The following is a 26,292-nucleotide window of genomic DNA, read 5'->3' on the forward strand; positions in this document are numbered from 1 at the left end:
TGCCGCTACGTGTCGCCAACAGGGATGAAGGTTTGCCACATGTCGCCACATATTATTTAGAATCGGCGATATGTGACGTCATACCGGCGATTTTGTTCTAGAATCGGGCGATTCCTGGTTTTACAAAGCAATTGGCACGGGGTTATTGATTCTCATGCCGACTCAGGCGAGTCCGTTCTGACTCATCGATTTTTAAATCACTATTCTATGCGCAACTTCATTATAAACTGCATCACCTTCCTGTCACCATACATCTCCTTTAAGCTTTTAATGCAATAAACACTAGTGATAGCCTTCAAGTTTACAAATTCATATCATGTCCATAAGTTCATAAAATCAGCATAAGATTCCTGGATATTTTTCTCCCCCTGTCTATAGGTAAACATATCATATTCAATTTGGAAGCGTCTTGCAAGATTTGATTGTTGATAAACCTTTTTCAAATATTCCCACATATCTTTCGCAGTGCGGAAGCCTCTCATTGGCTTTCCAATATCCAGATCTACAGAGCCGATGATTCATGAGACAATTTTTGCATTGTTGATCTTCCATTGTTGGGTATCTTTGGTGTTAGGTATAACAAGTTCAAGTTCAATTCCATCAACATACCCCCATAAACATTTTTCAGGTGAAATTGTGGGTGCTGGCACTATTTTCCATCAAGTTTTATGGCCAATACAATTCCTTTTTCAGAAGCCATGTGCAAATACTGCGAACACCCACAATTTCAACCAAAAGACTCAATCCAATATCAAAACACAGACTTGATAAGTACCGGCTAATATTCTTTTTTTTTTTTTTTGGTCGGCTCAACGAGCTGAATTCAAAAGTGTCTCTCTCTAATTTATCTCTCTCAAGAAGAAGGCTAGGATTGACGTGGGTATCGAATCTCAATATATATATTAAAAAAAATCCAATTGAAAGCTTGAACCAAGCAATTTGCAACAAAAAAAATTGATGGATTTGTACAAGAGAGATGAACAAAAGACCACGTGTTTGCGTTGCTTTTCTAGTGCCCTAATCTTCACTTCTTTCTTAGAATTTGTTAAATGAGATTTGTGAAGAGAAATAATGGCTTGTACGAAGCAGACAGCTTGTAAATCAACGGGAGGAAAGGCACCAAGGAAGCAAGCTTGCCACCAAAGCTACAAGGAAGTCAGCCCCAACAACAGGTGGTGTCAAGAAACCTCATCGTTATCGGCCTTGAGACTGTTGCTCTTAGGGAAAAAAAATAGACAGGGATTTGTGACAATGAGCAATAGGATATCCAAGAGAGAGAGAGGAGTGAGATTTTAGAGAGGGATGAAAAAAATACAGTATATGGAACAAGCAAGATCCGAAAATTCTAGAGAAAGAGAATATGGAACCTGATTTTCTTTGTGGTCGATTCTTCGATATAAGAGAAACACAGATCTAAAGATGCATGAAAACGTTTTCATCAGAAATGACCTTTATCGGAAAAATAGAACTAAACCGAATAGAGTAAGAATAAGCCAGAACTTGCTCTGATACCATGTCAAACACACAAATGGTAGAGGAAAAATCTGTATCTATATATATATATATATATATATATATATATATATATATATATATATATATATATATATATATATATATATATATATATATATATATAATGTAACTTGCACTGCAAGTTAACTTACACAACAAGATAAGTTACAATAATCTATACATGATATATACAATATCTTCAACTATCTCTACATATATTTGGGTTGTTACAAGTAGGATAGAGAGAATGATGGAAATTGTTAAATAGTGAACATATTAGGTATGATTTTGTGAATTACCCAAGAGAGGATTGAGAGGGATTGTGATATGTAGTGAGCTTGCCAGAGAGGGAGAACTATAATAAAGAGCGATATGCATGTTGGTGCATGAAAATATAGATTTTTATTATACTTAGGGATTGTATACCGTGAAACTACTTACTTTTGGTACAAGGAAGTCGTAATTACTTACAATTATCAAATATAAAATCTAATAGCTTGGGTGTATCACAAAGTTTAAGAATATTTCTTTTGAACTTTAAGCTTGGTCAACAAAATAAATGCAACCACCCAATTTCACAACCGATGATTAAGTTAATTGTGACCACCTTCTAACAAAGGTAAATGGTCTCATTGTATAATTTCCCTTTTATTTATATGTCAATTTATGCTACTAGTGCAACTAAATTACGTTGAAGTATCATTCTTAATTTAGGGTTTCTATTATATATTTCCAATTAAATTGTTAAGAAGTAAGGAGTTTACCTTAAGTTCTCCATTTGTAGGGTCTCATCCATATGTCCCTTACCCGAAAGGTCTCGTACCCCAAATAAGCCGGGTAGGCTTTTCTTGTCTTTTCGGTAAAATATTTTCTTTTCTCCTCCCCTCTCTTTCTTCTTTGAGATGAAAATTTTCTCTCTTTTTCTTTTTATGTATGTAAGATTATTTATTAATGTTTTTTAGTTAAGGAAAAATTTTATACTACATGCATTGCACATAGAATCTCTATGTAGGAATGGTGTCGATCTTCCTAAAAGGCCTCTTAACTTAAAAAATTTGTAAAAATTATAATAAATGTATGTACCATCCTATAATGTTCAAATATAAGACAATTTTACTATTTTAACTAATTTTACCTTATTACTTTAGAAAGTAGTGATGTTAATTACACTATAGTTCTACACAACTATTGAATAAGAAGAAAGATCATGAAAAGAAGAGTCAAAGAAAAAAGAAAATAGATAATATATTTGGAATAGACATCAATGAAATTTGATAGCACTAAAAATTCAGAGATTGAAAATTTAAAATTTATATAGAGCCGGCACTTTTCAATAAGTTTTGAAGCGAGGCGTTAATTTCTTCCATAAAGTTGAGGCCTTTTTTTAACCTTTTTCCGTTTTTTAAAGGGTTAAACTTCATCAAATCACAACTTTTAAAATGTAAAACCTAAGCCTTTTTTAATCTACATTCAATGAATAAAGTTATCACCTCATACGTAAAATAATGCACATTGACATATTCTGTGTTCTGTTTTACCATTTGTAGTGTTATAAGAGCATGCTAACTTTGTAGCTTACAATTATGTATGTTTTTGGGAGAGCTAAAAAGTGTTACAAGATTTGATAAAAAATATTTTGAATTATGGGCTAATCAATGGTATACTCCCACTATAATTTCACATATGACAGCGAGGGATCATGAGCTTCTTCACCAACTATGAAGATATTATGCCATTTAAAGAGACAGAGAGAGAGAGAGCCATTTAAACTTGTTATCGCTTTTGCAAGATGTTATTCCGTGAAAACTTGTTGTTTTTTGTTTTTTTTCTTCTTCTTTTTTACTAAATCATATAATTTTTTTTGTTTTTTTGGGTACCTCAGTAGGAAGATTTGCCCGTACATATTTTTTCAAAAGAAAATATCTCCATATCTCTTATTTTTAAGTTTTATATTTCAATAGACCCAAGGTTTCATAAAAATTCAAAGTATTATATATTTTAACTCCTTAAGCTAACTTTATCTCATTTGAACCTATTTTTTTGTCCCAAACAAATATAAAAAACATATGTCATTTCTAAATACCATCATTTCTCTCTGTTCAAGTAATTTTCCCCTAAATCTCTCTCTCTACTTATTTTCTTACTCTCTCCTCCCATATCTTTCACTCTCACTCTCTCTCTCTCTCCTCTGTTAGAGTGACAAAAAAGGTAAATGTTAAAGAGAGAAATTTGAGAGGAATATATCACGTAAGTAGATAAGGGTTTAGAATGAACATATCTTTTTTATATTTGTTATGGTAAAAAAAATAGTTAAAAATAAATAAAATTAGTCAGGGGTTTAGGAGATATATTTTGAACCTTTAGATCTATTGATATATGAAAACAAAAAATAAAAAGTACAAAGATATTTATCTTTTTTTCCAATAAATGAAGAGTTAACTTTTTCAAACTACTAGTGGGGTGATATTAGTAGTGGAAATGAAACCACAAGGGTATGGGTGTTACCACCACTATCTGTCCGATACCTAAAAGTGGTATGGTAGTGGGGATTTGAGTCCTACTGTTGTTGACAATGGAGTCAGATATATAATCATGGGACTTAATAATACTATTGCCAAAGCTTGATCCAACTGTTTAAAATTCAAAATGCACATTTTTTTTAAAAAAAATCAATTATTTTTATAATTATCATACGGTTCTTAGAGTTTTAGACTAAAAAATTCAACTAGCTAGTTATTTTAACTAAGAGAGTAGATGCGAACATAGATGCAAAGAACATATATTGGGTGCCAAGTTTGACATCGACGCAGAACCTCGGCCTTTAAACAGACGTCACTTAATAGTAATACTAATTTATACCGTGACTTTTACCGAGGCCATGGTATAAATTACTAAACTCTACCCTTCATATGCAAAACATTGAGCTAAAAGAACGGAACAATTTCCTGCTTCCCATTAAAGAAGAGGGCAATCCAGATAACTGTAAAAGCGGTTTACAAAATAATGAAACTTATATAAACTTAAATATGAAAATTAGTGAATAAATACCAAACGTGCCCGGATCAGACATGGAGTTTATTTAGAGAGAGAGAGGAGTTGAGAGGGAGAATCTGATGATAGCAAAGAGGAGGTTTGAGAGAGACTTTTAGCGGTGCGCTTTGTGGAGATTGTAAGGGAGACGCAGTAGCAGGAGCATCGTCTAGCTTGTGGTAAAGGTGAGGAGACTCATGCCCTAAATTCTTACAATCATCTTGGAACTTTAGTTTTCACAATCATCTTGTAATTTTTGGTTTTAGGGCTTCGGTAACTTATTGGAAGAAGTAGATGATGATGATATTGTGTGTTTTTTTAAAGTAATTTGGGGTTTCGTGCGATTTGGTTGATAGTTTTTGCTCTATATGCTTTTGTTGGAAATCCCTTTGTGTCATAAATATCTTTTTCCAATGATTGCTACTGGAAATCCTTAATCTATATGTAACCCTAAAACCTGTTTGTATTGGGGTTTTAATGGCCTTGGCATGTGATATTTAGGAGAGGAAATCAGTGACCTGTAACAAACTCTAGAAAATTGTTAGGGGTTTTAGTGGCTTTGTCTTAGGATATTTGGAGGAAATTGGTGACATGTAATAAATTCTAAAAGCTGTATTAGTTAGATTGGGGTTCTGATGACTTTGGCTTAAGAGATTTGGAGGAAATCAATGACCTGAACAAACCCTAAAAACTGTTTGGAATGAAGTTTTAATGGATTTGGCTTGAGAGACTACATGAAATCATTGGCAGCATGAAAACTGTTTGGATTGGGTTTTTAATGGCTTTGCCTAGAGATATTTACAGGAAATTAGTGACCTGCTAAAAAAAATTTAGCTTGGGTTTTAATGGCTCTGTCTAGAAAGTCTATACAGGAATTTGGGGTATCGGGATTGTGTTTCTATTTAAAAGATTTGGAGGGAAACAGTGACCTGTAGCGAACTGCAAAAACTGTTTGGATTGAGGTTTTCATGGCTTTGGCTTAAGGGACAACTGGAAATCACAACTGGAAATCAGTGGCTTGTTAAAAACCAGCTGTTTAGATTGGGATTTTAATGGCTTTGCCTAGAGAGATTTAGAGGAAATTATTGACGCACAAACCCTAATAATTTTTTAGCTTGGGGTTTTAATGGCTCTCTCTAGAAAGTCTATAGAGGAATTTGGGGTATTGGGGTTGTGTTTCTATTTAAGAGATTGGGGTTTTAATTCTAGAAAGTCTATAGAGGAATTTGGGGTATTGAGGTTGTGTTTCTATTTAAGAGATTGGTCAGTGTGGAAAGTTTGTGCTTTTATTGGGAATTTGTGGAGGCTTATCTCTGATGAGTGAGAGGGATGTACTTTTTCTTGTTTCAGTGAAGGGTTCATGGAAAGGGAGGCTGGATATTTTTATAATTTTTTATTGTTCACACTCTTTTGTTTTTCTTTTCCTTATATTATACTATGAGAAAGGATACAACTAGAGAAGTAGAATAGTGATATTTGGTCTTTTTTTCTCCCTGGTTGAGAGAGAGAGAGATCCTTTGAATAGATTCTTAGAAGACCTTGATCTCCGAGGTTTTCATAAGGCAAAAAAATAAAATAATAAATTAGTAATATTTCAAAACGTAGATGCAATGTCGAAAGGAGGAAAAGGACTCATATGTTGGTCTCTAGGTCATTTTTAAGTTAGTCTTTTTTTTAATCTTGATGATCTTCTATTAATGAAAACATATTGATTCAATCATGAAAATAAGAGATTAAACTTCTTTTTCTATTTTTTTTTTTTTTTTTGGGGGGGGGGAGGAGGAATCTGTTCACTTTGAATAAGAGAATAACCTGTTTCTTGTTTTGCCTTCTATTTTCTGGTTTCTTTCTCATGTTGATATCCTGGGATTGAACATCATATGCCTGTTGATATGTCCCTTACACCTTGTGTCCTTGACACAATCTGGGTTTCTTTGATAGCTTTCAGATTAGCATTTTAATTGGGTTTGATCCTACCACTTTTCTTCTTTTAGTCATCCTTTTATTAATTTTCTGGATTGTAAAGGATTGAGAGGACGAGTGGCGAAGAGGAAGCACGGTGATATAGCCTTAATATTTGGTGTTTACATATTGCTTATTGGTTTACATTTGGGAGAATTTAGGTGTGGCACCAATAGGCGATAAGATGAGATGAAGTAAATTTAGGTGGGCTGGCCATGTGTGATGCTGACCAAGTACAACACCTGTTAGGAAAAAGGCTTTGACAAAGATGACATATTACTTATTGGTTTCTAGTTTTTCCCAGGTTTTTTTGTGTGGCTTTCATCCAACCATATTTTGTTTTCGTACCATGTTTTTTGCTATTCTTTTTTCTTTTTTCTTTTTTTCTTTTTTTTCTTCTTCTTGGGATTGGAAGAAGAACACGAAGAATGATATCATTCAACTGTTTTTTTCTTGTTTTCCTGGGATTGCCATGATATTCCTGCTAAAAAAAAGCGTGCATGGAACTCTACACTACACTGATTTGCATTTCATCTATTAATGCATTCACGTGTTTGGTTATTTGTTGATTTCTTGTGTATACTGTTTAAAGTTTTTACATATAACACCTGCCATCCCCGTATATGAAAATTTATCTTTTAAAATATGGAGTTGATATGATCTTTCCTCCTTTAAAAAATAAAACATGCAATTGGGTTGCAAAATTACTTCGAGGTGGATAGGATTCTGAGAACCGATCCTTCTTCATTTCTTTTTCTTTTTTGAAGATAGGGGCAGTTCTTGAAGAGATGGGCAACCCATCCACTCAGTTACATCTGGGCAGATGAGTTGCCTGTAATATTTATTTTCTTCCTTTCTTCATTCATTAAAATATGAAATCCAAAACCTGTGGGCTCATCTAGGGCTGCTTTGACCTTTTATATCTCAGGAGTCTACACATTTCTTTCCAAATTTGTGTACAAATGATCAGATTGATGTTATGAAGCCTACGGGGGAAAGTTGTGTACAAATGACCAGATTGCTGGTCTCTATGTCATTCTTAAGCTCAGAATTTTTCTTAATCTTGATGATCTTCCATTCATGAAGAGAACACTTTGGTTCAATTATGAAAATAAGAAAATAAACTGTTTATTTTTTTATTCTTAATTTTTTTGGTTTATTTTTTTCATGTTGATAAGCTAGGACTGGAACATCATATGCCTGTTAGTATTTTCCTTACACCATCTGGGTAGGGGTGACAATAGGCAGGGTGATCTGGCCCCGCCCGGCCCTAAAAAATTAGGGCCCAGTCAGGGCCAAAACTGACCCATCTCGACCCAGCCCAGCCCTTATTTTTTTATCTTTTTGCATTGTATTTCTTTATTTTTATCAGGCCAGCCTGGGCCCGGTCCTATTAAGGCCAAGGCCGGGGCTTGGGCAGGGCCCTCAGAGATGGCCTGACCTGTTGCCGGCCCTACATCTGGGTTTCTTCTCTAGGTTTCAGTTTACCATTTTAGTTGGGTTTGATCCTAGTATTTTTCTTCTTTTAGTTTTCCTTTGATCAGTTTTCTGGATTGTAAAGGAATGGCAGGACGAGTAGAAATAGGAAGCATGGGGATATAGCCCTAATATAGTGATGTTTAGGTATTGTTTACTGTTTGCTATTCTTTTTTCCTTTTCAGAATTGGAAGAAAAACACGAAGAATTATATTGTTCAACCAGTTTTTTATTGTTTTCCTGGGATTGCCATGATATTCCAAGTCAATAAAGTTTTTAAGAAGAAAAAAAATTCTCTCAAAAAAAATAAAGCATTCATGAAACTCAATATTACACAGATTTGCATCTCATTTATGTTAATGCATTCATGCGTCTGGTAATTAGTTAACTCTAGTATATATTGTTGAAACATAAAAAAGTTTTTACCTGCCATCCCTGTATATGAAAAAATATCTTTTAAATATAGAGTTCATGTGGTCTTTCCTCTCTTAAAAAAATAAAACATGCAATTGAGTTGCCAAATTACTTCCAGGTAGATAGGATTCTGAGAACCTACCCTTTTCCATTTTTATTTCTTTTTTTGAAGATAAGGGCCCTTCTTGAAGGGCTGGGCAACCCATCCAATCATTTGCCTTTGGGCAGATGAGTTGCCTGTAATATTTGTTTTCTTCCTTTTTTCCATTTATTAAAATATGATATCCAAAAGCTGTGGACTCCAACTCGTCTATTGCTGCTTGACCTTTTGTGCCTCGGAAGTCCCACACTTTTCTCTCCAAATTTGTGTACAAATGATCAGATTGATGTTATGAAGCCTATGACGGAAACCTATTGCTTGAGCATCATGTGTGTTTCTGTAATACCTTCAGATTGATTGAACCCAAGGAGTATATGTACAGTCTTTTGTATATCTTCATACATGTACATCACACATGCAGGCACATGCACACACACACAAACAGACAAAACACAGCCCTTGTGTATGTTAACTTCACAATCTATTATGTGACTTATTTTCTTTGTGCCATATGGATATGGTTCTGGTGTGCTGTTTGCTTGAACATTTTATCTGTCATGGCAATATAATGCAGCATACACAACATAAGTACCATGAGATTATATCTGGCTACGGAATGTATGCTTATGTGTAGGGCACTGTAGTTTATGGGCATGTACTACTCGCCTTGGACATAGGTTCTGTTGGATAAGCGTGAGGATGACATTGGTAAGGATGTATTTTACGAGTGGAGTTTTAGGGGAAATAGGTCTTGCACTGATGCCCTTCTAGGTTGGAGGTAAGGCTTTTGAAGGAACTTCAGCTCTGTAGGCTAGTGATATTGGATAAGATTAAACAAGGTATTTGTTTAGCAGTAAAAGAGAGGAGATTTAACATGGAGACTTAAGACCATCTAAGGCCTTTGATAAAGTGGGTTGCAAGCTTTGTAAAAGTTAGAATGGTTAAGATAAAGTGGGTTGTAGCACAAGGAATATTGTGGCCTTGGCTGTCAGGTAGTTAAAGGAAGTCAAATTGGATGGGAAGTGAATGAGGACGTTTGTTGATATGACGAGTCTTATTGGTTGAGGGAGAAGAGGAAGTTGGAGGTCAGGTTGTTGTGTTATGGTGTATGATGATGGACTTGCTATGATGCAGTTCTATCCATGGTGTGATGGGTGATTGGTCTTGTTCCAGGTGTGGTGGACATTGAATTGCTGGCGTGAGATCTGGGTTTGCAAGGGTGTTGTGGCCAGAGTTGTGTGGGATGGTCCCAGCGTGAGATCTGCAGTTCCCACATGTGGGTACTCTTGAGTGTGTGAGTGGGTGGGGGGTGGGGGTTGGGAGTGGGAGAGAGAGTATCTCTCTTAGATACTTTATGCATGACATTTGTATCATCATAATCTCAAATGGTCAAACCAGCTGAAATCAGATCGCTCACCTACTTTATTAACACCTGAAAAACCGAACTTTGCAGATTTCCTAAACATGCCGAAGAACAAGGGTAAGGGAGGTAAAAACCGAAAGCGAGGAAAGAATGAGGCCGATGATGAGAAGCGAGAGCTTGTGTTCAAAGAGGACGGCCAAGAATATGCTCAGGTCCTTCGCATGCTCGGCAATGGTCGCTGCGAGGCCATGTGTATCGATGGCACCAAGCGTCTGTGCCACATTCGAGGGAAAATGCACAAGAAGGTTTGGATTGCAGCTGGTGATATCATCCTTGTGGGCCTAAGAGACTACCAAGATGATAAAGCCGATGTCATTCTCAAATACATGCCTGATGAGGCTCGTCTCCTCAAGGCCTATGGTGAGCTTCCTGAGAACACTCGACTCAATGAGGGTATAGCAGCTGGGCTCGATGAAGAAGACGAGGGTGCAGGTGATGATTACATTGAGTTCGAGGATGAGGACATCGACAAGATATGACTCTCTCTCTTTAAAATGGTATGGATAATGCTGCCATACACCACTTTGACAAGATATGAACCATCGTTTAATGAGATGAGTGCTTTCACCCCCCAAATTGATAGGATATGAGTTGTTCTCTAAATGTTATGAATGCTAGCCCTCACTTGTACTATGGGCCTTTTTTCTCTTTTCTTTTTGGAGATTCTATTGTTGAGATATAGATGGATAAGATTCTGTAATCCTTGGTGATTTATATGGGTGGTGATGTTGGCAATAGGTTTCGATTCATTGTGATAATAAGTTTATTGTGCTGTAATTCTTTTCCTTTTACTTGTTTGCTTCGGTTTTTGTCGCTCTTGCTTTATATATACGTGTGGAATGTGTTTTTGTTCGTGATTTTGTGGTTTGATTTGTTGTGACAATAAGCTTTGGGGATTGGGATACCCACCCTCTGTTTTTGCTATTCCTCCTTGAAAACATGGGTAAGAATAGGTTGATTTGCCACACAAAACATGGGAGGGAGTAGCACAAAATTTTGGTTTGAAAGCGTATGGTCTTTTCTTTTCTTCAATGGGAAGGTGATCCAAGAAAAAGTTTGGCACTGGTGATTGTTTTCTTGTTTGGGGGAATTGCAATTGGATTAAAGAGACCTAGCAGCCACAACTTCGGTCTGGTTTTGAAACTTCTCTCTCTGTCTTTCTCAAAATCAACTTTGGGTGCAAGAGCCCGCTGACTCTTCAACGTCCATCTTTAACATAGACATTGTGTCAAGCGCACAATGTCAAATATACAGACAATGCCAAAAATATTTCCAAGTAAAACATATTTTAAAGTTCCATTTTTCTTTTTCATGATGGTTTAGATGATGAAGCTTTAAAATTTTGGATCAAAATCCATCTTTAAGGTGAATTTTTTAAGGGGGCCGCTCGAATACATATGACTGACTTATAGAAACCCAAATCATGTTTTAATGGTGGAATTTTGCCCGTACCAAAATAGTTTCCAATCATTATATTGATGGTAAGCGAAGTATGATCCAAGCATATTTGCTACCAATAGTGGGTTTTCACGTGAGATGTTACTCTTTCTCTCGCTCCCTCTCTCTCTCTCTCTCTCTAAGGTCGATTTTCTTGGTGTCCTACCATTTCAAATATCTTATTTAAAATTACGTTGGTTTTTTAGTAAGAGACGGACATTGTGTTGTAGCGATCTGTTTGTGCCTGAAAACAGTAAAATTGGAGTTTCTACTTGGTTACCCAACAAATTTTGCCCCATTTCACCCACTCCAACAAATTCATCGTCCACAAACATTTATGGGAGATCAATCACCATCCATAAGAATGTGAGTGAGAGAGAGTATTGACCTTGTCAAAAAAAGGAGAGAGTATTAAGGTGTATATTAAACACATGACCAACTTGTCATGCATACATCGAACAACACACTATCGTATAATATCCCGTCGCTTGGCAATTTCCAACGCTACATCCTAGGCTCAATTCCTGCGACGGGACTGGTAGGGGCCTCTACCCACCGACTCACCAAAAAAAACTAATTGTGTTAATGGAGGAGGTGGGACAATAGTGTTATTTTGTTTCGGACCCGGTTTCAATGTGGTCAAAGCCCATGTATGTAGAAATGCAGGCCTATTAATACATCTATTTTTTAAAAAAAATGAAATAATAATTCTAGTAAGAAAACATTTGGACTGTTAATTTCCATTATTCCATTATGTTTAGATTGGAACACCTACTTGCATCCATCTTCAATATGGATGCTTTACACTTTTTGGACCATCTTTAATATGGATGCTTTACACTTTTTGGACCGTATATGTAGTCATACGGTCCAGCTCGCATGAAACAATTTTCCTTTTGTTTACTTATCGATTATTTTCCTCCTTTCCCTTTCTTGTATTCTTATTTTTCATTGTTTTCCTCTATTTTTTTTCTCCTCTTTCGCTACTCCTTTTTCCACCCTCCTTTCTATTTTCTTACATCCTTCTTTCTACTTCATTCATTCTATTTTCCCTTTCTCCTCTCTCTCTCCTTCCCATCTCTCCCGGACCCCTTCATGATCCCTTTTTTTCCTTTTCTGTTTAGCTCCTTTGGTTTTCCTTTCTTTTCCTCTCTGCTTCTCGCTCTCTCTCTCTCTTTCTCTCTCTCATTATTCGCTTTGCTCATCATGTACACTTTTACGTCTTCGCATTTCAAAAATAAGGGCAATGTCAGTGTTTGGGGAGACAGTCACTCTCATGGCTCACAAAGTGAAATCAAAGCACAAGATCTTCCCTTTTCCCTGACACATCTTTCTTCATGTCGCATTTTCTGTGGTATATTATGTTATGATAACCAGAAAAATCGAGGGACAACTTAAACGCAGCTCCACACGCCTGGATGAAACTCAATATGGAAATTGACATAAACACTTGCGGCAGCCAATCACGTTTTAAATGCAGCAAAATCAAACAGGTTAGTGGGCCAGTAAATTAGTTTTAGAAGCAGAGTTTATGCAAGATTCAATCTGCTCAGAATATAAATCATTTTGCTCATGGCTACTTTTAGCCATAGCTCATGGGATAAAACTTGTCATAAAGCACAACATTCAGCTGTGTTAAATACAAGAGGCTCAAGATAAACACTCAATACATAACAAAACAACATACATGAGCCACCTTTTGGCTCCTTGACAAGCACTTCCTTCCCTCTTTCTGGGCTGTGATTAAAAAGCCCAAACCTAAGAAACCAAAAAGGCCATCACCCACATCCTCAACTTTCAAGGATGCATGGGTAAAGAAACCCTATGTGCTAAATTTCATGCACTTCAAAATTCTAATGCTAATTCTAATGCTAACCCTAGCCCTAACCCTAACTTTACATACATTTTTAACTTCTTCATAAAGTTACATTATGGGTTTCATGTGAAATCCTAGGAGAAGTACCTAAATCTCCGAACCCACCATGGCTTGATCTCTCCAAAACCCGTGCATTGGTCTTCGCCTTCTTCCTCATTACTGAACAAAGTTTGATCTGAGCAATCAAGGCCAGCCCCACAAGCTGCGTTGTACGATCGGCAAGCTGAATGGCAAACACGAAGGCGGTTGTCACCATCTTTGTCACACCTTTGAATGGATATCTGCGTAAAGGGCAAAAAAAAATGAGTTACCATATACAGTACTCCAAGGCTATATATCCATGTCATAATGATGGATGGTTGGAGATGGACTGAGTGGGGCCAATGGGGGACCACTCACAGAGATAAAATTATTTTCTGTCCAACAGTGAGAGGGAGCACATGATGGAGCTAGCTTGCATTTAGTGTACACTAAAATCAAACATTTAACAGTGTGTATAGAAAAGAGAGGAAAGGTAGAATAATTCGATCAATCATAACAAGGGGATAAATTTTGGTTTTAGGGTCTCTCTAACACCAATTGAAATGCCTTGCACCAAAGCGATAAAGAAAGATGTAGGTCAAGAACAAAAAATACAAAATTCCTGACAGAAGGTTTGCAAAGTACAAACGAATAAGAATATCGGAAATAAATATTCAAGTAATAGTTCCAAATGAGGACCCCGTATTTATTAAAATTGCGCGAAAAAACTGAAGATTGTCATTTCCCAAAGTATACAAGTGTATTCTTATGAGTTCACCAACAAATTTATGTTGTGCATAAGCGCAGAGAGTACTGTGCTATTCATGAATGCATAATCAGAGAGAGAGATTACCATCATAATGGAAAGAAAAGGGGTGAATGAGAGAGAAAGAGAGCACTAACCCAACATGCTAGCCGCTTTGCAGCTGAAGCACAGTACCCATTGTCAAGGATGCTGAAAATCGTGTGACCGTTAGGTATCAACCGGTTATAATTGGGGATAACAACAGCAGCTTCAAGCTGTTGTAATATGCTTGGTTCGCTAGGTGCACAATGTTGGCCCATTGCATCACGAGCAAGAACATCCCCGCACACTGTAAGGCTTGGAAACAACGTTGATGTATTCTGGCACGTGTAACCAGCATAGTCAGAGCACCGAAACTCACATACACCATTGTCACATACACCACCGTGCAAGCTACATTGCTCATCACAAACCGCTGCATATTCCAAAGATAAAGATCGGTGACAATTACAAATGTCAACAACCATTATATGCTATAATAAATAAGGGGCTGTATACCATAACACAATAGAATATGGAAAAATCATTCCATCGCTTCAGCACCCTCCATTTATCTGATGGCCAGTGATGGACATAAAATGGATCCCACTATCAGGGGCATTGCTTTTTCCACTGGCTGCAACTCCCTCTCTATCATGAACACGTTTCAAATACCTATGGGCTTTTTACAGTCCATTGGATTATAATATGCGTCCCCCACAAATAATACATGCTTTCTATTGCACTCTTTAAAATACAAAATATGTTTAGCAAAACTAATAAAATGATGATCTGGCTGACATTGTATATCATGATACATAATTCTATTCCATTTTCTTGTGGAAAAGCAATATTTACTGGGCAAGAATGACATATTTAATAGCCCAGTATGAAGCCCGTTCAGTTCTGGCCATTCCCTATGAAATGTATGAGTTCAATTTCTAGGTTTACACATAAAAGAAGGAGATGTGTGTGTAAGACAGAGAGAGAGAGAGAGAACAGCCAGGGAGTTTGTGTATACTTGAAGAACTCCTCAATTAACACCACCATTAACCAGATGAGCAAGTGCCACAAATGAAATGGGATTTGCAGAATATAGGATTGATTAACGATTGCATACCAGTTGAGCAGTCAATGCCAGTGTGCCCATCTTCACATTCACAGACCCCATTAGAGTTACACTTTCCATGGCCATTACAGTCACCAGGGCAGGTTCCTGGAAATAATAAAGAAGGGAACTTCACTAAGGTTACTAAAAATGGAAGCCAGAAAAGCAATACTTAATTTTCTCTGTCCTGACAGATCTAGTACTTGAACCTCATTATTCATTTTTTTTATACATCTTTCGGGTATACTATAACCAAAATACCATGGAAAACCGTAGTACGTTGGGTTCAACTTCATCATTACCATCCAACAAATGATGCCTTGTGATGTAAATGGGGAGTGAACCACCAGAACAAGACATCAATGGAGATTGTAAATTCGACTTACGCTGACTGCAGTCGTGGCCATGAAAACCAAGAAAGCACCGACACTTCCCATCAATACAATCACCATTATAGCGGCATGATCCAGGGCATTGGCCATTAATGGATATTGGTGCATCACTAATGCTACATAGTTCATGATATGCAGGGCAAATAAGTTCTCCTGCAGATAGAAGATAATAAAAATTAGAAACTGCAGAAGGCTTGTTTCTCTTTTCATGAGCCCTCATCATCCAATGTATTCAGTTTTAACTTGCAATCCTCAGACAAAAACAAAATACTCTTACCATTAAAACCCAGAAATTGCACTGGTCCACCACCTTCAGGGCACACCTTCCAGATCCCGTCCACAGCAACCTAAACAAGGAATAAACCGAATGACGGCCATGGACAAATAATACTCTAAAGTTTGGCTTCTCTTATTTTATTTTAACTTCTCATATTATAAAGGAAACCACACTTTGGACCCCTCTGGTGCATGATGAGAAAAGAAGAAAGGTTTAGCATTAAAAATTTCAAAAACCTCTCTCATCTTTCTTCTCAAGAGAGACAAAACATCCAAGATACATACAGGTTGTAATAACCTAGTCTATATGACAATATTTTAAGCTGATATACATGAAAAGTTTTTCTTTTGGCAGGATTTCAATTTCTAGGTATGTCTTTTTGTGCATGTCCTTAAACTTGGTTTAAAAGTAAGTGTCTATTTGCTTATTCAATAATTTCCCATATAATCAACATGTATCAGAAGTATTTTAGGATGTATAATAGCATTACCGCATGCCAGTCATGTAGTTTTAATTCACATCTGATGAATTAATGATCAACAACTATGGCAGGAAGAAACAGAGCAGTAAAAGTACCTCTAGTTTGTTCTTTATGCATCGATGTTGATAACAACCATTTCCTTGCGTCGTTGAGCCTCGAACAAACCCCGTACGCACCAAGGATGAAGTCATACATCTGGAACACAGTACACAGGATATGTGGATAAGGGTTTTCATCAACTTTCATTTACATCTGCACTTAATACAAGCATGATAAATAATTAAATATATAACTTAGTTTCCAGTTGTTACAGTGATTTTCCAAGAACCTTGATGAAGCTGCAAATTTCAGTTTGGGATTCTCAAAGAATCATTTTGTTTATGGTCCCATTTGGTGGTGCTCACTGTGACGATCTTGAAATGATATTTGATTCTGTTGATGTCTTATTGATTCTGTTGGTTACTTTTTTCTAAATAAAAAGATGACAAGCCAGTGTCTGGAACACCTGCATTTGTCATGCTGTTCCAGAGATTTGAGTCAATGGTTCGGATTTATAAATTGCCAGATGGCTTTGTACTGGTTCAAAAGAAACCGTCGAATTTTTTTTGTGATAAATTTGCCTTGATCTGGTGTTTCAGAAAATACAAAAAAAAAAAAAAAATTAAAAAAAACGTGAACATCCAAAATTATCATGTTCACTCAGGTTTTATAATTTCTCTTCAAACTTTTGCCCCATAGTCTGGGGCTTAAAATCACCACACCAGAGGCGAAACTTGTAACTTCATTCACTCCAGGAAGCTTCCTGGTTTATATAATTCCCTTGGTTTCCTGAAGAGCAGATATCAAATGCAGGTCTCTAGGCATCGATTTGTCATTTTCCCAAGATGAACAAAAGTTTCGAAATGAGTTTATCTAATTCTAAAAAAAAAAAAAAAAGAAAAATTGCTACCCCTCTCACCTAGAGCTGGCCCCTCGCACTTCACCTAACATTCTGTCAGGTGCCCGCGCACTGTTTGTGTCCGTACATGAACCATCAGAATAAGCCACAAAATATGTACAATAATCAGCCAATGAAGACTGTCCACCTGAAGTCATCAAGAAAAGCCATCCATAAACACCCAACGATAGGGACATGAGCAAGAATATCACAATCCAATGGTGTAGTACCCCAATAGAATGACCCATTTGGGTAGTCAAAGGAATAGCAGCCCAACATTATTCCAATGGAATATAAAATGAGTTCAACAACTGCTAAACATATTGGTATGAACCAGTGTTTGCAAAATCGAATCAGAACAGTTAACCGGACATGGGCTTGGAAGCGGTTTAACCCGCCTAACCGATAAACCGACCGATCTAACCGCTTTAACCGGACAAGTCCAGGGCGGTAAAAAAGATGTTGAAAAAAATTAAATAAAAATACAAAAAAAATCTCCTAAAATATAAAAAGCATATAAAGAATGATTAAAACAAAACACATTCAAATGAAGTTGAAAATTAATGAGAAAAATGGATTTTAACTCATTTTATATTTTCCAAGGGCTATTTTTTAAATTTTCTAAAAAAGATGGGAAAATATAAAAGTGAGTATTAGTGACCAAAACAATTTTTAATCTTTACCATAATGTAAAGAATATTTAAAAATGCATTACAAATCAAATTCCTTATTTTTGAGAATTTATATATTTTTTTTTTATTTTTTATTTTTTTTAAAATGCCGGTTGATCACCCTAACCGCCCAAACCGGAACCGGCTCCGATCTAACCGGACGGTTAGCGGTTAGATCGGGCGATTTTGCAAACAATGGTATGGACAAATGGATGATACTGGAAATTAAATGCACAAATAACTTAAAGAAATTGGAAAGTTTACTTATATTCCACAGGACAATAAAGAACCATACAGTCCATTAAGGTCATCACAATCTGAAAAAAAAAAAAAAAATGGTGATTGACAAAAAAGAATCACCCCCAACTTGTGGTCCCACTGTCAATCACCATCCATCGGTTTATCGTGACAAACCTATTAGACACTGACTCTCCATGGTCTATCAAACAATTGTATACTTTCCGTTTAGGTAAAGGATGGTCAAGGACTCGGAAGAAAACTACCTTTGTTAGATTGCGGGAAATAGCGAGCCCACTGAGGAAGGTCTCCGCTATAGCTCACAATGGGGCAGTAACCCTCTGCCTCCCTATTATAAGTACAACCAGATAATTGTGTTGTGTTGCACCGGTATGCCCCCTTCCAAAGATTGCAAGGTGATGTAACAAACTCAGTTCCTTGATTTCGACCCCAATCAAGATGTTCTGCCATGCTGTAGTTTGCCCTATACCAACCACTATCCTCCAACAAAGCAAGAGTCATTTTTGAGACCACTGATCTTGTATCCACAGACCCAGTCATGATTTCGTTCATCAAAAGTCTTTTCTCCCAATGAGAACCTGAATTACAATTTTAGGTCAAACAAAAGGCTCATGAAAGCTATCCAAATACGACAGCCAATATCAAGGTCCCAAAGACAAATATTTTTCAGTTTGAACAGGTAAACCAATAAAGAGAAACAGCCATAAAAACAAACACCTGATGTACCCCTCCCTCCTCCGTCTTCCAGCTCTAAGCCAGTGAAGTTCTCAGAGAAGGCCTGATGCAAAAAATTTGAACTATGAAAATTTGCTTTTGAAATAAGAAAAAGCTCCTAAAGCAAACGTTATTCATTTTCCAACACATAATATGACCACTAAATGAAATTTCCATCAGTCTATGAAAAAGACAAGATAATATTTTTTCCTTGGATGCCAACTTAAGGTTTTTCTTTAATAGTATCAATTTCTACTAAAATAAGCAAAAACCACATTACCCCATAATGATATCTCGAATGCATGACAACACGTGGAAGGACCACACGGGTCACCATCCGTCCAAGCTTTTCATCCACACTCTGTGAAGTGACCTGCACAGAAAGAATGCTTGCTACAACTTTTCTTTGACCACAAAATTCTTAAAAAAAAATTGAATAAAGAACGAACCAAACTATGATGAACTGAAAACACATAAACAACCTGGTTGCGCCTCCGTTTCCTCTCATCACGAAAATGTGCAAAGGCATGAGGATCAAAACCTAAAACATGCATGACCTGTGTAAGATACAGGTTTTGACCATTAGTCCAAAGAAGTTCTGGTATATCCTCTACCGAGGTTTTGGATAATGCAGATACAAACTACTCACAATTCCACATTGAAAAACACCAACCTCATGTATCAATGTTGCTGAAAGAAGAGTTTCTGCTTCAGCAGTAAGGTGACGAGGGGCTACATTCACATGTCCTAATCACACAATACGAGATGATCAATGAGTACTTACATGAAATTAGGTGAAGTATGCCATGCCCCAATGGACCGAAAAACCATAATGAGCTGGGGGCAGTACAGTCCAATGAAATTAGAGAAAGAGAGAGACCCCAAATTGGGGTCCATTCTATGACAGTATCATTTCATCAGAGGTCGATGATCACAACAGCTCTATAGATTTCCATATCTGTAGGGTTTATAGTAACTTTTCCACATGACTCAATGTTCAAGTACTTGCAAACAAAAGCATACTCTAAACAGACACTGTACCAGCAATTGCACGACCCCACTGATCGCGTTCACAGGCCACTGCCCAGGCAAGCGTATTGCCCGTTGTTGGTCTTGTGGTTACCAAGAGTACAAGGTCAGCATCAGCCACACCCTCTGCAGAGAAGAAGTACGACCTTATAACATTCATTATAACATTAAAATATCAGAACAATACTTAACCTTATATACCAAAAACAAACAGAAATCGTATTTTTGTAACTAGCGTCTTCTATGAACCTCATAAGGCATTATGAACGGAAAACCATAAGGCAATTTCCATATCATTTATACCTTCAACATATTCTCGAGGAAGTTGTACCCCGCCATCTTGGCCACAAGCAGAGTACCCACTTAACCGGAGTTGTCCCTTCACAGGCTCCACTGCTAGTGCCCTTCTGAACCAATCTGCTGTTTGCCCTAGAGCCTGCCCAGAGGTCAAATAAATGGATTAAGATCTGGAAAAAAAAATCAACCGCTGCACTTAAGCAATTCATGAGCAAAAACAGGATCGACAAGATTCTCACCACTTATCAAAGAATTTCATCTCTAGCATAATCATTCACAAAGCATTTTTCAATGAACTTCTAAATCCATAATCACTCATCCACTAAAACAGAGGTACGACAGGCATTACATGGTATTCTTACCCATGTGAGGGCCTCATGCAGGATATAGGCAAAGCAGACATGTACATAAGGAGGCAACACTGTAACTGATAAGTTAGCTACTATGGGTGTATATCTCAGGAATAAAAGTGCCAACATATTCTGTCTCAAATATCATTGATGCTTAGCGCTTAATATCCAAAAAACAATGGAAGGGCAGACACCATGTCCTCAATGACTTGCCAACGCTTGGAAAGGACCAATGGTCCTCATGTCTTTGAGCATCCATGGTAGTTAACTATAGCCAAGCAGAGGATGGTGCCTGACCTTAACTGTCAAGCAGAGCCTGAGAGAGACCTTGGGTAAGCCCTCAAGATTCCTCAACTAAAAACAATATAAGTACTCGCCCTTGGTGAAAGTGCGGTTGTCTGAGACTCAAGATCCATAACAAGAACACATGTATTTCCAGCATAAAATATTATTCTCATTCAACTTGGTTTCATGAACCATTGTGGAAAGTTCAGAATGGTAGCCACCTTAAGACCCATACCCGATGGAGGTGTCTTATGAGAGACTTTAAGTGTTTTGGCGTCCTTCTGTGGATCCAACTCCTGTGGGAATCTACTTTGGTGAGAACCTACTTCTGCTGGAACTGACTTATGCAGGAACATACTTCAGTTGCACCTAATTTGGTGGGAACTTATTTTGGAAAGAACATACTTTAGTGAGAAACTGAGAATATACTCCAGAGTGAGCCAACTCCAATCATAAACCTAGAAAGATTGATCTTCCTAAGTTTCTCTTAACCAAAATAAGAATCAGTTTCCAATGTACATGAATACCATGTTTTTTAGTCATTGTAAAAAGAAAAATGCCTCTGATAAGCTGGTCTAGAACTGGTCATCCCTTGCAAGTGAGTCAATAACTACTGGAATGGTAAGAGGAGGGATGTACAGGAAAGGAGTCACTAGCATGAAGCAAGGGGAGGTCACATGTCCCTTGGATGGAGCAAGGAGGACCACATGTCTTGCCTCCAGGTTCCAAAGGGAAGCAAAAGGGACCTTCTGGAAGTTAAATAGTCTCAAGGACTCAAGCCAAGGAGAGTTGTATCTTAGTCTGGGAACTCTTAGTTAACCACCGGATAGAGAGAGAGTAATGACCTTAAGTCTAGATGGGTTCGGCCTTGAACGTCCCCTTGTGTGGACTTGAGACACTAGAAGGACTCCAGGACTGTCCAATGGCACGATAGTGTTGGTTTCTCACTCAAACCTCAGAGTTGTCTTTTGTGCTACAGTTCGTAGGTCTGTAGAAAACACTAACTTGATCAGGGTGGTTGTTGATGATGGTACATCAGATTGCAGTGAAATTTTAAAACACTGTAAGGACCTTAAATCTAGTTTATGTATACAAAAATTTCAGCTCGAAACTATTTGTAAACATTGAAATATTAATGTAAATGTGATTGCTGCCAGTGTAAACTTGCAACTTTCAGCAGTCTCGTGCTCTCTCTTGACTCTATTACAGAGTATACTGACAACACTTAAAAGAGTACCACCATGGTCCTAAATCATGCATAGAAGTATTGCACTGCAGCATTTATCAAGGAACTATTTAATAGCTTCCAACATGCTTGCTACCAATAAGCAACAATGGTTTTAAGCCACTCACAAATGCATAAGCATATCGAGCTCTACACTCACATCATGGGAACCTATTGTTAGTGAAAACCCATTTAAGATAAAGGCTGCTATCACAATTAACAAGCTAAATAATTGAATCTCACCACCTCAAAAAGACAATGTTTTAGAACTGTTGCAAACTTGCAAGGAGATCAAGCAGCGAAACCGTTTACACTTAATAAGGGCAATGGGACACTTATTGCATATTACACGATGCTCTCAAAATCCTTCCTAGGTAAATCCCACAAACCAATTTATGTACGCGCAGATGTACATACATACACGAAGTTCACAACATGAATGTCCCAGAAATTAAAATGTATAGACTTCTCATATTTCCAAAAAACTTTGCAGGAGAAAAGGGCCTTTTCTTTTATGTGGATGATTACAAGTGCTACATAGCTTATAACTTGATTCCCATGTATTACCATTTTTAGACTTTGATATACCTAAATTTAGTAGAACAGGAAGGAAAGAATTGTATTTTATTCATTCTTGTGAAATATCAATAAGCACATTCAACAAGAAATTCCAAAATGGCAAGTGATTGAACAGGTGACTTGTATGCAGAAATTTGAAAAAAAGATATTTTGCGTGTGTGTTTGTATTGAGAGATAGAGAGAGACAGAACTCATAATTAGTTATAAGGACTCCCAATCTCAATACTAAGACAGTAAGACAATAGATCTGAATCCCTATTTATCCTATTCAAACAATAAATTAGCAAACAGTTAGACATTCTTATTGGTCAATAAAGCATATGAGCAGAAATGTAAAACCTTTCGAAGCCTATGCTTCTTATCGTCCCCAGATATATCTTCTGCAGTGCAATTGTACCAGCAATCACCAAAAACTGGAGGATCTGCATGAGGATTGCAAACAGGCGTGCCAGGAACTGACGGTACTGGAGGCTCACCAAGCTGCAAAGGAGAAAATATATACATATATTCATCAAACACCCGAAATTATGAAATTAGCAAAAAGCAACCCAAACGATAAACTGTACAACATTAAAAACAGATCCAAATTCACAACAATCTGTAGAAACTTTAGTTAAGATGAAACACACCTTCACAATGTCACCAATGCCTCGACAATCTCGATCAGAAGAATGTCCAACTGCATCATAGTTCAAGTATATCCTTATCGGTTGTCTCACTTCTTGTTGGGATTGAGAAGTCCCCAACAAGCTCCGACCTTTTCTATGGATTTCGTGGATACTCGACTCCTTATATACTTGAGGAGTTACCGTATACTCCTTGCGACCAGGGCGACGCCTCTGATGCAATATCTCATCATGGATGCACGAATGGGTTAACCCATCGTTTGTTCCTGACTCCAAGGATGGCCGCTTCACCCACCCATCATCAGAGTAGGAGTGAACGGTCACTATCAAGATCACTAATAGTACCTGAAGCAAACGTATAAAAAAAAATTAATCATCAAGCATATTCAGAGGGAACCCCTAAAATCAGTCCAATAACAAACTCCGCAAGAAGGAAAACAAGGAGCAAGAAAAGGACATGACCAAAACAACTCGATGGTAATTTGAAACTCAACGTAAACAAAGATGATTTTTTTAAAAAAACCAATTGCTTCAAGGAAGATGATTGAAAAAGGATTTTAATTCATTCAACTGAAACTATCAAAACAAGCGTAATATCAGAGTATGTCCCATGTAAGAAACACCTACATTGCAATAAGACCACATCTGTGTATCAGTTAAATGCAGTGTACCGACATAACCCACGCATAAAAATCGCTAAATACGGAACCCAATCAATACACAGACGTAAGCCAGCAGAGTGACCTTGATTTAAAACAAACATCCATAAAAAAGATGTCACATTATACAACAAATGAAAGACAGCATTTTTTTTAATTCCAGTCAAAAACTTGAGACTGCAATCACAGGTGAGCCATTGGAGCAAATGGCAAAACTCTTAAGAAACCAACTGATACCACAATCCAAAAAAAATGCTAATCTCAATTGCAAAACCCACAAAATCTAATCAAGGTGAAAAATCTATATGGGGAAAAAAAACATCATCTAGAGAAAAAACCAAATTAGAGCAGAATCCTCACAATGTAATAACACCAGGAATCAAGTAACACTCAGATCGACTTGTTCAAAAGCAATAGCAGCCAATCCTACCAAAAAATCATATAGAATAGAAAAGATACCAAGATGAGAAAGAGAACAACTAATATCTTTCAGACCATAAAACCTCCACTCCAATGCGAACACGAGAAAGCATTGCGCTTTGAATGCATTCCCTTATAACACAGTACTGTGACTGCAAATCCTAAAAGATGAGCCTATAGAAAACTATGCAAACATTCAGATCACTAACAGTAGCAGTATCTACAGAATCAACAAAAAAACAGCCAATAAAGAGAGAACAGAGAAAATGGGCCATTTCATGATTCCAGTCCAAATGTTCATATAACCGCCAACATTTTGAATGAAAACAAATAACGGAAAGGAGAAGCGGTAGCTTGAGATACACCTACCACTACCAGAGAACCAATTACCACCCCAGGCAATTACAAATTCAATAACAAGGCCCACATTTTCTGAGTAAATGTAGTGAAGCAGGGGATCAATACCAGTAAATCCAAATCAATCAACCTAACAAAATTCAAGCTTGCAAAACCCTGTTTTTCACATCACAGCTCCCGACAATGACTTTACAGGATCAAATACCAGAGTAAGAAAAACAATCAGACAACATGAATGCTTCATATACAACCAAGAAGCTGAACAGGAACCAAAACACCAAAAAAAAAAAAAAAAAAAGATCAATGATAGCCAATAATGTTTTTTATCGAAAATGTTGACAAGTCCCAAACAACACTGAAATGTTCCCTAGATGTATAGAAAATCTATAAAATCAAAACCAGCAAAGCTGAAAACCCCAATTTTCAATTTCTAATCAGAATTTTGCACTGCATCGAGACCATACCTCAACAACAGCTATTGTTGAAACCCAACATTTTAGTTTGATTATCTCGTCCATCAACATCCCTATCAGAGTCCAGCATTTCTGGATGCCCCACGTGTTCCTCCAAACCCCTTTAAAACCTTCATTTTCCGGCAGTTTATCTGCCGGAAAATCACTAGATCTTCGAGAAAATACAGGTACAGCTTTCTTAAGAACAGGTGCGGCAGATAAACTGCCGCAAAAGCCCCAAATCTTCAAAAAACTAAAAAATGGAGGGATGAATGTACAGTGAAACAATTCTTTGTGGAACAGGTGGTTACTGGTAACCCTCTTCACCTATTCCTTTGAAAATTTTCCACACTTTATCACTCCATACTTTCTCTCACCTCTTTGTTATCACTCTGTACTTTTTTAACCGATTTTCTCGTCCCCGAACCTGTACTGTCTTTTATTACTCTCTCTCTCTACCCTCTGCTATTACCTGATCTGCTTCTCCCTACTTGTATGCTATCTCTCTATTACCACACCCACTTTCTCTCTCTTCCCCCTGCCTGGAGCTCACTCTCTCTCTTTCTCCCTCTACTTTATATTTCTTCCCATTTTTCTAGCTCTTACTTTCTCTCTCTTCATTTATTTTTCTCTCGCTAAACCGCGTGGAAGTTTTCTCTCACTAGAGTACGTCCAATCCAGAAAATTTTTTTTAAAAAAATAGCAGCCCGAAAAATCAATTATTACATATCTGCATGTTCCAGAATATACCCTTGTAGTATCAATAATTTGCAAACTGTACCCCTACTATAAATAATTATAAGACCAGGTTACTTAAAAAATAGCGGTAGGCATTTACCGCTAATTTTACCATTTTAAAATCCAAATTTCAAAAAATTATGTGCCATTTTTTATTTGGTGCGGTTTGTATAGAGTCAGGCTCTCAACAATCAAAATAGAGCATACCTTCAAATAGAGTCGAGAAATGTAGTTTCAATACGGGAAATCTTTGTGATAGCCTTAAAATATATTTTCATCTTTAATTATAAATCTTAAAGCTTAAAAAATATGGTAGATTGAACAAGTCTATGAAAATCTTGAAAATTGACGATTGAAAAATGAATTACAATATGTATTATTTTCAAAACTTAAAATCCA

General features: G+C 37.0%; 2 protein-coding genes across 2 annotated transcripts; one reads left to right on the forward strand and one right to left on the reverse strand.

Moving 5' to 3' along the window:
• The first annotated feature begins 4,592 nt into the window (after positions 1–4,592).
• LOC18445930 (eukaryotic translation initiation factor 1A) lies at positions 4,593–10,655 on the forward strand. Its single transcript, XM_006856056.4, has 2 exons — positions 4,593–4,730; positions 9,951–10,655. The coding sequence occupies exon 2, from the start codon at positions 9,962–9,964 to the stop codon at positions 10,397–10,399; it is 438 nt and encodes a 145-aa protein (XP_006856118.1). The 5' UTR covers positions 4,593–4,730; positions 9,951–9,961; the 3' UTR covers positions 10,400–10,655.
• Positions 10,656–12,903: 2,248 nt separating this feature from the next.
• On the reverse strand, positions 12,904–25,706 carry LOC18445929 (metalloendopeptidase / zinc ion binding protein). Its single transcript, XM_006856055.4, has 17 exons — positions 25,168–25,706; positions 23,271–23,612; positions 22,981–23,121; positions 20,209–20,341; positions 19,918–20,031; positions 19,550–19,623; positions 19,359–19,433; positions 19,157–19,249; positions 18,880–18,940; positions 18,408–18,740; positions 17,255–17,381; positions 16,392–16,491; positions 15,816–15,885; positions 15,533–15,691; positions 15,159–15,254; positions 14,158–14,474; positions 12,904–13,514 (listed from the first exon to the last, which is right to left on the reverse strand). The coding sequence occupies exons 1-17, from the start codon at positions 25,225–25,227 to the stop codon at positions 13,308–13,310; spliced, it is 2,502 nt and encodes an 833-aa protein (XP_006856117.1). The 5' UTR covers positions 25,228–25,706; the 3' UTR covers positions 12,904–13,307.
• Positions 25,707–26,292: the final 586 nt, after the last annotated feature.

Source organism: Amborella trichopoda, chromosome 13, assembly GCF_054954075.1.
Source record: "Amborella trichopoda isolate Santa Cruz 75 chromosome 13, AtrichopodaSantaCruz75HAP2 v2.0, whole genome shotgun sequence".
Taxonomy (NCBI): domain Eukaryota; kingdom Viridiplantae; phylum Streptophyta; class Magnoliopsida; order Amborellales; family Amborellaceae; genus Amborella; species Amborella trichopoda.

Excerpts from the sequence above, each read along its gene's own strand:
- LOC18445930 (XM_006856056.4), top strand. The coding sequence starts at position 9,962 with ATGCCGAAGAACAAGGGTAAGGGAGGTAAAAACCGAAAGCGAGGAAAG.
- LOC18445929 (XM_006856055.4), bottom strand. The coding sequence starts at position 25,227 with ATGTTGATGGACGAGATAATCAAACTAAAATGTTGGGTTTCAACAATA. Across the intron at positions 20,342-22,980 it reads AGAAGCATAGGCTTCGAAAG|GCTCTAGGGCAAACAGCAGA; the intron begins GTTTTACATTTC and ends ACCTCTGGGCAG. Across the intron at positions 19,250-19,358 it reads GGAAACGGAGGCGCAACCAG|GTCACTTCACAGAGTGTGGA; the intron begins GTTGTTTATGTG and ends CTTTCTGTGCAG.